Below are 14,445 nucleotides of genomic sequence, written 5' to 3'. Positions count from 1 at the left end.
GGCCCAGAAGTTAATTGACAGCATGCCAGGGCAGATTGCAGAGGTCTTGAAAAAGAAGGGTCAACACTGCAAATATTGACTCATTGCATCAACTTCATGTAATTGTCAATAAAAGCCTTTGACACTTATGAAATGCTTGTAATTATACTTCAGTATTCCATAGTAACATCTGACGAAAATATCTAAAGACACTGAAGCAGCAAACTTTGTGAAAATTAATATTTGTGTCATTCTCAAAACTTTTGGCCACGACTGTACTCTGAGTACACACACACACACTCGCTTACCCCTCTACATAGACCCGTAGCAGTACGTCGGTGAGGAAGAACAGAGAGATGATGAGAGAGATCGTCTCCAGAGCGTCCCCCACATCTCTGCTCCGCGTCATCAGAGATAGGTCCACTATCACCAACACTATATCCACTATGATCAGCACCACACCAAACATACTGCAATATGGACAGAGAGAGATCAGCACCACACCACACATACTGCAATATGGACACACAGAGAGACAGAGAATACAGACAGAGATCAGCACCACACCACACATACTGCAATACAGACAGAGATCAGCACCATACCACACATACTGCAATACAGACAGAGAGAGAGACACAGAGAATACAGACAGAGATCAGCACCACACCACACATACTGGAATACAGAGAGAGAGAATCATCATCATCATCATCCCCCATCAAGTAACGGGGCCTACCGGAATCCGAAGGACATGACAAAAGGAGTAATCGTCATCCGAATATATCTGTAGAACGAGGAAGAAAAACAAATTATGACAATTATAATCAGAAACAACATTTCTATAGATCTGGAGGTATGTGTGACATTGCAATTGGAGCCACGGTACTTACTGGTGGGTCATTCCAGCCAAGCCATGACACACACACACACACACACACACCATCTCACATTGTTCTGAAATTATTTCTGTAGTTAGAAAACACATAAGATAAGCATTCCTGCAAAAAAAAATGTTTTTGTTGAAATTGATTTGAATTTCTCGGAGAACTGATTACACCCAAATTAGCCATTTTAATTCATATAATCTTCAATAAATAAACATCCGATTTGGACCATAATTCTTCCTAACAATGAGTAAGACCGTGTGGCTTAGTTGGTAGAGCATGGTGTTTGCAACGCCAGGGTTGTGGGTTCGATTCCCACGGGGGACCAGTACGGGGGGAAAGAATGTATGAAATGTATGCATTCACTACTGTAAGTCGCTCTGGATAAGAGCGTCTGCTAAATGACTAGAATGTAAATATAAGACATGAGGAAGCCAATAAAATGCTAAAAAGCCATTATAATCCAAATTAGATGTTAGGTTCTATATTTATTGAAGATTATATACATTTTTTTTTTTAAAAGGGCTAATTTGGGTTCAACTAATTAGTTTTATTTCTCAGAGATCAAATTATATTTCAACAAAATAATGTTTCTGGAATTGTAATTGTGTCAGTTTCTAACTACAGAAACAATTTCCTCTGTTCTGCTGTTTGAGGTGGAATGATTCTGGTACACCAGGTTCACAGTGTGTGTGTGTGTGTGTGTGTGTGTGTGTGTGTGTGTGTGGTGTGTGTGTGTGTGTGTGGGACTTACTGATACATGGTATCAGGTTCTGCACTCTCATCCTTCCCATCGTCTATCTCCACCTTAGCCTCCTCCAGCTTCTCTACACTACTGAGAAAGAGGAGGGAGGGAGGGGAGACAGAGGAGGTGGGAGTGAGAGGAGGGAGAGAAGAGAGAGGGGAGAGAGAGGAGAGGGAGGGAGAGAAGAGAGAGGAGAGAGGAGAGAAAGAGAGAGGGGGTGGGAGTGAGAGAAGAGGGAGGTAGAGAAGAGAGGAGCGACAGAGGGGGGTGGGAGTGAGAGAGTGAAGAGAGGAGACAGAAAAGAGATCATCAATTAAAGCTACGTTTCCATGTACAGTATGTTTAGACACTTAACATGATACTGTACTGTTGGAGCTGGGAACACAAGCATTTAGTTAGATATTACTGTTGGAGCTGGGAACACAAGCATTTAGTTAGATATTACTGTTGGAGCGGGGAACACAAGCATTTAGTTAGATATTACTGTTGGAGCGGGGAACACAAGCATTTAGTTAGATATTACTGCACTGTTGGAGCGGGGAACACAAGCATTTAGTTGTACGGGAGCTGGACCGCTTAGGCTGTTGGAGCTGGGAACACAAGCATTTAGTTAACGGGAGCGGGGCCGCTAGTTAGCTGCCTGTGGAGCGGGGAACACAAGCATGGCTGTGGAGCGGCCGCTTAGAGATATTACTGTTGGAGCGGCCGCGAGAACGGGAGCGGGACACAAGCATTTAGTTAGATATTACTGGGGCGGGACCGCTGTTGCTGGGAGCTGGGAACACAAGCATTTAGTTAGATATTACTGTTGGAGCTGGGAACACAAGCATTTAGTTAGATATTACTGTTGGAGCTGGCCGCTGGAACGGGAGCGGAACCGCATTTAGTTAGATATTACTGTTGGAGCTGGGAACACAAGCATTTAGTTAGATATTACTGTTGGAGCTGGGAACACAAGCATTTAGTTAGATATTACTGTTGGAGCTGGGAACACAAGCATTTAGTTAGATATTACTGCACTGTTGGAGCGGGGAACACAAGCATTTAGTTAGATATTACTGCACTGTGGAGCGGGAAACACAAGCATTTAGTTAGATATTACTGCACTGTTGGAGCTGGGAACACAAGCATTTAGTTAGATATTACTGTTGGAGCTGGGAACACAAGCATTTAGTTAGATATTACTGTTGGAGCTGGGAACACAAGCATTTAGTTAGATATTACTGCACTGTTGGAGCTGGGAACACAAGCATTTAGTTAGATATTACTGCACTGTTGGAGCTGGGAACAAGCATTTAGTTAGATATTACTGTTGGAGCTAGAAACAAGCATTTAGTTAGATATTACTGTTGGAGCTGGGAACACAAGCATTTAGTTAGATATTACTGCACTGTTGGAGCTGGGAACACAAGCATTTAGTTAGATATTACTGTTGGAGCTGGGAACACCAGCATTTAGTTAGATATTACTGCACTGTTGGAGGTAGAAACACAAGCATTTAGTTAGATATTACTGTTGGAGCTGGGAACACAAGCATTTAGTTAGATATTACTGCACTGTTGGAGGTAGAAACACAAGCATTTAGTTAGATATTACTGTTGGAGCTGGGAACACAAGCATTTAGTTAGATATTACTGCACTGTTGGAGCTAGAAACACAAGCATTTAGTTAGATATTACTGTTGGAGCTGGGAACACCAGCATTTAGTTAGATATTACTGCACTGTTGGAGCTGGGAACAAGCATTTAGTTAGATATTACTGTTGGAGCTGGGAACACCAGCATTTAGTTAGATATTACTGTACTGTTGGAGCTGGGAACACAAGCATTTAGTTAGATATTACTGTTGGAGCTAGAAACACAAGCATTTCACAACACCCGCAATAACATCTGCTAAATATGTGTACGTGAGCAATAAAATGTGATATTATTTGAAGTAGAGGTTGTGTAGTAACTAATCTTGTCCTCTTTGTTGAACCTCTGGCTACATGCGGTAGGAGACGAGCTGAAGGACAAATAGCTGCTGACCAGTTGTATCAAACCAGGGAAAAGCTGCTGACATCAGCAGAGTGACTTACAACACTACAGCCACACCTCTACAGTAGTCATAACTGACCATCCCTAGAGGTTGTCCCAAATGGCTCCCTATCCCCTATATATAGTGCACTACTTTAGACCAGAGCCCTATGGCACCCTATTCCCTATATAGTGCACTACTTTAGACCAGGGCCCTATGGCACCCTATTCCCTATATATAGTGCACTACTTTAGACCAGAGTCCTATGGCACCCTATTCCCTATATAGTGCACTACTTTTGCCCATAGTAACATTTGGGACACAGTCCTTCACTGCTCAGCATGTTATTGAAAAATAAATGTCTCCTAACAATAACTACTTCTGTAGATTACTCATTAAACGACAGTAAAGGTTGACAGTCAGTGTGTGTGTGTGTGTGTGTGTGTGTGTGTGTGTGTGTGTGTGTGTGTGTGTGTGTGTGTGAGAGAACTTACCCATTAACTTTTTTGGAATCCGTCCCTGGATTGAAATGAACAGATGACATGATGGTTCTACAGATGCTGGCCTCTTATTTTGCTTTTTTCCCTGTTTCCTGTTCCTGTTAGAGAGAAAATATATCAACACAGGCAGGGGCGGACTGGGACCAGAATTCGGGCCTAGGCATTTCTAACACACCGGCCCACTTTTTTCCTCAAGGCCCCCCACACCGGCCCACTTTTTTCTTGAGGCCTCCATTATTACCAAAGTAATGATCATTTGTAGCAAAAAAAAAAAAAAAACGAGTTAGACAGGCCCACTGGGCTAAAAATGGACCAGCCCATCAGTCATTTGCCCAAAATGTCAGAATACCAGATCGCCCCTGAAAACACAAGAGATTTGAGTTTTCCCCAGATGGCTTTGGTGACATGTTTCTGTCAAACACTACCCTGAGGACCAAATGGCATCCCATTCCCTACATAGGACACTACTTTCAAAAAGTGTCCATAGGGCTCTGGTCAAACGTATTGCACTATGTAGGGAATAGTGTGCCATTTGGCACATCTAAAAAAATGGACAGTGTGTCTGCTGGTTACAATGTTTTGGACAAGGAATAAGACTGCCAAGCGCCAATAAGACTAGCCAAGCGCCAATAAGACTAGCCAAGCGCCAATAAGACTAGCCAAGCGCCAATAAGACTAGCCAAGCGCCAATAAGACTAGCCAAGCGCCAATAAGACTAGCCAAGCGCCAATAAGACTAGCCAAGCGCCAATAAGACTAGCCAAGCGCCAATAAGACTAGCCAAGCGCCAATAAGACTAGCCCTGCTTTCCAGGTGTAACATAGGTTTTAACATGCGTTTCCCGAAACACCAGGTGAGTGAGCTGTCGCTAAGTGCGCCGTATACATGTGTCGATACTGATTGGATCGAAAAAAGGGCAGGGCTGCTCTCAGGTCAGCTTTCTCCATTCAACTCTTACTTTAACATTACAATTATTCCACAATACTGACGAAGGATCAACTTCTAGACAGATATTACCACCTATGGATGCAAATACTGATATACGGCTTAATGCTTACCCTATAATAATAATAATAATAATAATGTACTAAATCAAGTCACATCATTGCGCACATGTTGACTGTGTGGTCTATAATTAACACAATATTATTCAATTGAATTAACATGAAATTGATTTCAATATTATTGAATGACAGTTCAGGCTATTTATCTTGTAATGCATCTCGGTTTTCATTTGAAGCATCTTTTTTTTTATCGTTCGCTTGTTTGTAACAATTGTAAAGACATGTTAACTATTTGTAGTCAACTTCACAACTAAGTTAGAGGTCACAGAAAGAGAAACATTGATTCTGTTTATCGCAGATCTTCGGTGTATAATTTGACGCGGTATAACGGGGGAAACCGTATCTAACGACGTGTGGTTTGAATAAGTCCACAAAGTACCAACTTTAGTAAAAAAAAAAAAAAAAGACGGTTTTAGGGAAACGGCTCGGGAGATTGAAACGACGCTATTAATGAACATAGACTTATTACGATGCTTCTGAGAAACTATCCACTGTCGGTGACACCCGCACACGGTCAAGCAGACCGCACAAAACAAACAGGATCTCTGCACAACTTTCATATGTCGCCCGACCGAAACAAACAAACATGCCAAAAACAAAAGTCTACACTTGAGCTTATTGAGTTGTTGCTGTATTTTTGTTTGTTGGGAAGAATGGATCAAAAGTTAACCACAAATGTTGCGTCTACAATGATACAAACCTTACGACTCTCTTTTAGCAGCATAGAAGAGTGCTGTGGTGCAACTCTCTCTCTCTCTCCTTCCCTTAGTTTTCCGTTCCTTTTATTTTCTTTATCCAAACGAATCACTTTATCGCGATCCCATAGTGAACCGGGTCGTCTGCATCGGTATGTGTGATAGTCAATTCCGATTAGGAAGTATACGACCCTAGTCTTGTGACTGTTCAAGAAGACGGTTCAAGTGAGTCTTGTGACGGTTCAAAGGTTCACGGAGGTATTTTTTCCTTCCATCCTCCTTTTCTTCCTCCACTCTGCAAACGTAGCGGTTTTCAACTTCCTGAACACGCAGATCGCTCAACGACGACTTCGAAATTGGACGTCTAACCATATTCTGAGGACGTCGAGAAATGCCTTTGAAAACCAGACACTAGGGCAACAATCGGCGTTATTATCTTCAAGAAAGTTTGCGTTTTTGCAATGGGGATTGGCGGATGGGTGTAATCCCATTACTCTGGATCAGAAGGTCCAGTGGCGGTTCTAGACCATTTCAACTGTGGGGGGGCCAAGCTGGGGCCAGTTGTACTGTTAGAGGGGCCAGTTACATTAGACGTTATTGTCGTCATATCGTTTTCTTCACTGCATTAGCAGGCAAAAGACCATGTTCATAATCATCATCGTTGCCACTGTCTAATAACGGATGTAAAAAAAAAAAGAACGATAGCAAAAATTAGTTATGTAAAAAGTATTTCATACTCCACATTTAGGGGGGCCACAAGGGGGTCCAAAATTGTTGTCACAGGGGCACTGCCCCCCCCCCCTCCCAGAACCTCCCCTGAGAAGGTCACGTGTTCAATCCCAGTGCTGGACACACATTTTGTATGTTTTAACCCAATCCAAAACCCTTAACCATTCGGACTGAGTGCCTAAACGTAATGTTTTACAGTTTTTGCCGATTGCTTACACACTGAAAGTGAATGCTTAGACAAAAGCATCAAAACTTTAACTTTTGTAACCGTGCCTTTAAACAAAGGCACCAAAAGTAACAAACACATTTTCTGCTTTGCACTTTGTTTGCAATTCTGCAACACACTTACAAAACACTACACACTGTTTCTTACATTAGACACTTTGTTCAAGAATGCATGCACTCTTGCAGTCATTGGGAAAACACTTCTATTCAAAATGCAAAACATACCTGAAATTGGCAACACCCACCCACACACACATGAAAACACTTCTACAGTAATTGGACACCAATTACACCAATTGGACACCAGGCTCCCTGTGGTTCAGTTGGTAGAGCCCGGTGTTTGCAACGCCAGGGTTGTGGGTTCGATTCCCATGGGAGGCCAGTACGGGGGGGGGGGAAAAAAAACCATTTATGAAATGAATTGAAATGTATGAATTCACTACTGTAAGTTGCTCTGGATAAGAGCATCTGCTAAATGACTAAAATGTAAAAATGTAGTCTGAGCCTCAGCACTACAAATACACCTCAGGTAAGCTCACCTCTTTGGTGAGAACTTTGCAAACATGGAGGAAGAGAGGACAACAACAAAGAAGGGGACCAGGCAATAGACGGAGACATATTTCCGACGACATTAGGGCCACTTTGGTGGACCATGTCACTTTGGTGTATCACGATGAGAGAGGCTGGGCAGAGAGTCCAGGCCAACCTGAGTCTCTACACGGTAGCATCCATAATACGGACATTTTAGACTGGAGAACAGGTAGGTCTTCAACTTTCTACACTAGACTGTACCTATGGAATTGTTGCACATCATTCTGCATCACAGTACAGTACAATATTATGTCTACGCTCCTCAGTGAACCAAAACAAATAGGTATAATGCTGTGAAGTACATGTACTACAGTTGTGATGTTCCTGTGTACAGTATGACAGTACAGTATGTACAAAAAGAACCTCACCAATGACATCATATTCTTACATTTTCTCCAGAACTTCCAGACGACCTCCTGAGGGTGGAAGACGACGTCTGTTTCACCCATGAACAGGAACTGGCCCGTTGTCAATCTAGTGTCGGCAAACAACACCACGATCCGCCCCTACATCAACATACGAGAGCCAATCATCTCAGACCACACAACATTCCATAATAATCAACCCGTTGTCAGTACGTCGACATTCTGACGCCATCTTGACTTACGACGAAGCGGCTGTAGAGGGTTACATTTGAGAGGAACAGCGTTGGAGTCAAAGACCTTCGCTATGACCCTCGTGCAAGTGTCACTGTATTATACTGTATTACAGTAATGGCAGTAGATGGTGTCCTATTGGCACTCCATAGATACATTCAGACAAAGCAGTATGTGACCTAGGTAGGTGCCCCTATTCTGGGGGGAGGGGTGTGTTGTCTGTGGGGGCACCTGCCTTGCCAGTGTAACCGATGTGAAATGGCTAGTTAGTTAGCGGTCGGTGCGCGCTAAAAGCGTTTCAATCAGTGACGTCACTCGCTCTGAGACTTGAAGTAGGGTTTCCCCTTGCGTCGCAAGGGCAGCGGCTTTTGTGGCACGATGGGTAACGATGCTTCGTTGGGGTGTCAGTTGTTGATGTGTGCAGAGGGTCCCTGGTTCGAGCCCAGGTTGGGGCGAAGAGAGAGACGGAACCTACACTGTTACACCAGTAGCTTGTAGTTTTGACTGAATGGGTCTGACCCAACCCACCCCCCAACCCCATCCTTGTGTGAGAATGTAGACATTGTAGTCCTGTGTTTTTGAGTTACACCATATTCACGGTACAGTGTATGTATTTTCTGTTAGAGTCCTGGATGTTGACGCAGCTGCACAGCCTCATCGATGAAGTTGGATTCAATCTAAAAACAGGCGTCGGGGCAGAAATGTTACAGGACAAAGAGTTGTTGTGAATGTCCCTGGGGGGGGGGGGAATAAAACCCTGTGTGCTGCCATTAGTCTGCAAGGACTTCTCCATCACCATGCCACCTTAGGTCCCTACAATACTGCACACATAATCATATTTCTGGATACACTACATAATGCAGTAGTACAGGACGGACCAGAGCAGCCCAGGTTTGTTGTCATCTGGGATGTTAGTTTCCACCGGGCTGCTCTGGTCAGGGACTGGTTCACCAACCACAATAACTTCACAGTTGTATACTTGCCCCTTTACTCCCCATTTCTCAATCCGATTGGGGAATTATTTTCAGTTTGCCATTGGAAAGTGTATGACCGCCAATCCCATGCCTGCCTGCCTGCCTGCCTGCCTCTTCTGCAAGCGATGGAAGAGGCATGAGCAGACATTGAGGTGGGGTCAGTCCAGGGTTGGATGCGGCATGCAAGGCGATATTTTCCCCGTTGCCGATCCAGGGATGACATGGCTTGTGATGTGGCCAGACCCTAACAGAAAGGCGGGATCCATAAACCATCCACCCGCTCCTTTACAATATTTTAGTTTTGTTTACCATTGCACTGTAATTACTTTTGTTTCTGTGAGTTTACAATAACATATTGTATTGATTACTGTACTGTAATTACACTTTGTTTTTTGTTGTAAAAACCTGCAAAAACGTAATGTTTAATTTTACCTTATTTTAACTAGGCAAGTCAGTTAAGAACAAATTCTTATTTACAATGACAGCCTACTGGGGAACAGTGGGTTAACTGCCTTGTTCAGGGGCAGAACGACAGATTTTTACCTTTTCAGCTCGGGGATTCAATCTAGCAACCGTTCGGTTACCAGTCCAACACTCTAACCACTAGGCTACCTGCCGCCCCTCCACTCTAACCACTAGGCTACCTGCCGCCCCTCCACTCTAACCACTAGGCTACCTGCCTCCCCTCCACTCTAACCACTAGGCTACCTGCCTCCCCTCCACTCTAACCACTAGGCTACCTGCCGCCCCTCCACTCTAACCACTAGGCTACCTGCCGCCCCTCCACTCTAACCACTAGGCTACCTGCCTCCCCTCCACTCTAACCACTAGGCTACCTGCCTCCCCTCCACTCTAACCACTAGGCTACCTGCCGCCCCTCCACTCTAACCACTAGGCTACCTGCCCCCCCTACACTCTAACCACTAGGCTACCTGCCGCCCCTCCACTCTAACCACTAGGCTACCTGCCTCCCCTCCACTCCAACCACTAGGCTACCTGCCTCCCCTCCACTCTAACCACTAGGCTACCTGCCGCCCCTCCACTCTAACCACTAGGCTACCTGCCGCCCCTCCACTCTAACCACTAGGCTACCTGCCGCCCCTCCACTCTAACCACTAGGCTACCTGCCGCCCCTCCACTCTAACCACTAGGCTACCTGCCGCCCCTCCACTCTAACCACTAGGCTACCTGCCGCCCCTCCACTCTAACCACTAGGCTACCTGCCGCCCCCCTCCACTCTAACCACTAGGCTACCTGCCGCCCCTCCACTCTAACCACTAGGCTACCTGCCTCCCCTCCACTCTAACCACTAGGCTACCTGCCTCCCCTCCACTCTAACCACTAGGCTACCTGCCTCCCCTCCACTCTAACCACTAGGCTACCTGCCGCCCCTCCACTCTAACCACTAGGCTACCTGCCGCCCCTCCACTCTAACCACTAGGCTACCTGCCGCCCCCCTCCACTCTAACCACTAGGCTACCTGCCGCCCCTCCACTCTAACCACTAGGCTACCTGCCTCCCCTCCACTCTAACCACTAGGCTACCTGCCTCCCCTCCACTCTAACCACTAGGCTACCTGCCTCCCCTCCACTCTAACCACTAGGCTACCTGCCGCCCCTCCACTCTAACCACTAGGCTACCTGCCGCCCCTCCACTCTAACCACTAGGCTACCTGCCGCCCCTCCACTCTAACCACTAGGCTACCTGCCGCCCCTCCACTCTAACCACTAGGCTACCTGCCGCCCCTCCACTCTAACCACTAGGCTACCTGCCGCCCCTCCACTCTAACCACTAGGCTACCTGCCGCCCCTCCACTCTAACCACTAGGCTACCTGCCGCCCCTCCACTCTAACCACTAGGCTACCTGCCGCCCCTCCACTCTAACCACTAGGCTACCTGCCGCCCCCCTCCACTCTAACCACTAGGCTACCTGCCGCCCCTCCACTCTAACCACTAGGCTACCTGCCGCCCCTCCACTCTAACCACTAGGCTACCTGCCGCCCCTCCACTCTAACCACTAGGCTACCTGCCGCCCCCCTCCACTCTAACCACTAGGCTACCTGCCGCCCCTCCGCTCTAACCACTAGGCTACCTGCCGCCCCTCCGCTCTAACCACTAGGCTACCTGCCGCCCCTCCGCTCTAACCACTAGGCTACCCGCCGCCCCTCCGCTCTAACCACTAGGCTACCCGCCGCCCCTCCGCTCTAACCACTAGGCTACCCGCCGCCCCTCCGCTCTAACCACTAGGCTACCCGCCGCCCCTCCGCTCTAACCACTAGGCTACCCGCCGCCCCTCCGCTCTAACCACTAGGCTACCCGCCGCCCCTCCGCTCTAACCACTAGGCTACCCGCCGCCCCCCTCCTCTCTAACCACTAGGCTACCCGCCGCCCCTCCACTCTAACCACTAGGCTACCCGCCGCCCCTCCACTCTAACCACTAGGCTACCTGCCTCCCCTCCGCTCTAACCACTAGGCTACCTGCCTCCCCTCCGCTCTAACCACTAGGCTACCTGCCGCCCCTCCTCTCTAACCACTAGGCTACCTGCCGCCCCTCCACTCTAACCACTAGGCTACCTGCCGCCCCTCCACTCTAACCACTAGGCTACCTGCCGCCCCTCCGCTCTAACCACTAGGCTACCTGCCGCCCCCCTCCACTCTAACCACTAGGCTACCTGCCGCCCCTCCGCTCTAACCACTAGGCTACCTGCCGCCCCTCCGCTCTAACCACTAGGCTACCTGCCGCCCCTCCGCTCTAACCACTAGGCTACCTGCCGCCCCTCCGCTCTAACCACTAGGCTACCTGCCGCCCCTCCGCTCTAACCACTAGGCTACCTGCCGCCCCTCCGCTCTAACCACTAGGCTACCTGCCGCCCCTCCGCTCTAACCACTAGGCTACCCGCCGCCCCCCTCCTCTCTAACCACTAGGCTACCCGCCGCCCCTCCACTCTAACCACTAGGCTACCTGCCTCCCCTCCACTCTAACCACTAGGCTACCTGCCGCCCCTCCACTCTAACCACTAGGCTACCTGCCGCCCCTCCACTCTAACCACTAGGCTACCTGCCGCCCCTCCACTCTAACCACTAGGCTACCTGCCGCCCCTCCACTCTAACCACTAGGCTACCTGCCGCCCCTCCACTCTAACCACTAGGCTACCCTGCCACCCCTCCACTCTAACCACTAGGTTACCTGCCTCCGCTCCACTCTAACCACTAGGCTACCTGCCTCCGCTCCACTCTAACCACTAGGCTACCTGCCTCCGCTCCACTCTAACCACTAGGCTACCTGCCTCCCCTCCACTCTAACCACTAGGCTACCTGCCGCCCCTCCACTCTAACCACTAGGCTACCTGCCGCCCCTCCACTCTAACCACTAGGCTACCTGCCGCCCCTCCACTCTAACCACTAGGCTACCTGCCACCCCTCCACTCCACTCTAACCACTAGGCTACCTGCCTCCCCTCCACTCTAACCACTAGGCTACCTGCCGCCCCTCCACTCTAACCACTAGGCTACCTGCCTCCCCTCCACTCTAACCACTAGGCTACCTGCCTCCCCTCCACTCTAACCACTAGGCTACCTGCCGCCCCTCCACTCTAACCACTAGGCTACCTGCGGCCCCCTCCACTCTAACCACTAGGCTACCTGCCGCCCCTCCACTCTAACCACTAGGCTACCTGCCTCCCCTCCTCTCTAACCACAAGGCTACCTGCCGCCCCTCCACTCTAACCACTAGGCTACCTGCCGTCCCTCCACTCTAACCACTAGGCTACCTGCCGCCCCTCCACTCTAACCACTAGGCTACCTGCCGCCCCCCTCCACTCTAACCACTAGGCTACCTGCCGCCCCTCCGCTCTAACCACTAGGCTACCTGCCTCCCCTCCACTCTAACCACTAGGCTACCTGCCTCCCCTCCACTCTAACCACTAGGCTACCTGCCGCCCCTCCTCTCTAACCACTAGGTTACCTGCCGCCCCTCCACTCTAACCACTAGGCTACCTGCCGTCCCTCCACTCTAACCACTAGGCTACCTGCCTCCCCTCCGCTCTAACCACTAGGCTACCTGCCGCCCCTCCACTCTAACCACTAGGCTACCTGCCTCCCCTCCACTCTAACCACTAGGCTACCTGCCGCCCCTACACTCTAACCACTAGGCTACCTGCCGCCCCTCCACTCTAACCACTAGGCTACCTGCCGCCTCTCCACTCTAACCACTAGGCTACCTGCCGCCCCTCCACTCTAACCACTAGGCTACCTGCCGCCCCGGTCTGAGTAGATGTACAGGAACAATCTTTCACAGAAGCTTGTATGACACAATTAAAAAGGTATACAATGTACTAAAGCGGTCAGTATTGTGTATAAAGCAGCCTACCTTAATTTATAAAGACAGATATAGCAGCCTACCTTAATTTATAAAGACAGATAAAGCAGCCTACCTTAATTTATAAAGACAGATAAAGCAGCCTACCTTAATTTATAAAGACAGATATAGCAGCCTACCTTAATTTATAAAGACAGATAAAGCAGCCTACCTTAATTTCACCAGTGTTTCGTCCGTTGTTGAGTCAAGGAAGGTCTGTGGTCAGTGTATTTCCGATATCATGCCTTGTTTGTGTGATGCTGCTTTGAAAGAGTAATTCAAATGCTGCGTGTGTCATTTTTGTTGCAAGAAATTACATTTTGAAAAAGGATTGTGAAGTTTTGATTGCAGAGTTTAATTTTGACAGAAGTGAGATGTTTATCCCTGAGTGTTGTCTTATTTAGCTTGTGTGTTACATTGACACAACGAGCCAAATCCCCGCAACAGGAATGTAAGCGATAGCAAAAAAAAAAACTGTAACCCTAACTATTAACTTCAAAATTTGACGTTTGGAGAAACGTGGATTAAAAATAGAATTCTGCAGTGCTTTTGAGTGAACAGAGTTCAGTCTGCAATAATCCTCTCTCCTGCTGTAGTCCCCCCTTTCCATAACAGGTTGGTGTGCTGAGGGTGTTGCAGCACACCCTGAAAACGAGTGCACTGGGCCTTTTTAATAGTCCTGTATTAGCAGAAATGTATTCCAGTGGCTATGCCTCTCACTGCACTGTCTGCTGCCCAGTCCAAATAAATAGGCTTGTTTTATTCTACTTCATGTACAAAACTTATATTCACTTTAATACAATGAATATGCCAATAACTTTGTGCGCCAATCTTTCACAAAAAAATGTCCTGTTGCAAATGGTAAGGCTTCTGAGAAACATCTGGAATTAATTGCACTGCGCCAACTCTTCATGGGGAACAAATTCAACTTTAAGTTAACCCATCAGGTACGTTTTGTGATTATCTAAAAACAACACATGCCATTTCAGATGTAGGAATCCAATGATGTACAGTGTTGCAGATACATCTTTTCTTCTTCTTCCCGGGACCAGCAAGAAGAGAGGCAAAGAATGGTGCATCTGTTCCCTG

General features: G+C 47.8%; 1 protein-coding gene across 3 annotated transcripts in view; it reads right to left on the bottom strand.

The window, feature by feature from the left end:
• The window catches only part of tpte (transmembrane phosphatase with tensin homology), a 137,875-nt gene that overhangs the window by 26,535 nt on the left and 96,895 nt on the right, over positions 1-14,445 (bottom strand). Inside the window, exons 1-5 of one of the 3 annotated variants that reach the window (XM_014129869.3) lie at positions 5,891-6,182; positions 4,122-4,225; positions 1,621-1,701; positions 719-766; positions 288-449 (exon numbers count right to left, since the gene is read on the bottom strand). In XM_014129869.3, the coding sequence (XP_013985344.3) occupies positions 288-449; positions 719-766; positions 1,621-1,701; positions 4,122-4,171 (341 nt within the window). In that variant the 5' untranslated portion in view covers positions 4,172-4,225; positions 5,891-6,182. Of the gene's footprint in view, positions 1-287; positions 450-718; positions 767-1,620; positions 1,703-4,121; positions 4,226-5,890; positions 6,183-14,445 lie in introns of those variants that run through there. The other 2 variants (XM_014129870.3, XM_082958339.1) reach the window with 2 other exon arrangements.

Source organism: Salmo salar, chromosome 11 (genome assembly GCF_965601325.2).
Source record: "Salmo salar chromosome 11, fSalSal1, whole genome shotgun sequence".
Classification (NCBI taxonomy): Eukaryota; Metazoa; Chordata; class Actinopteri; order Salmoniformes; family Salmonidae; genus Salmo; species Salmo salar.
This window is presented reverse-complemented; position numbering and strand designations above follow the sequence as displayed.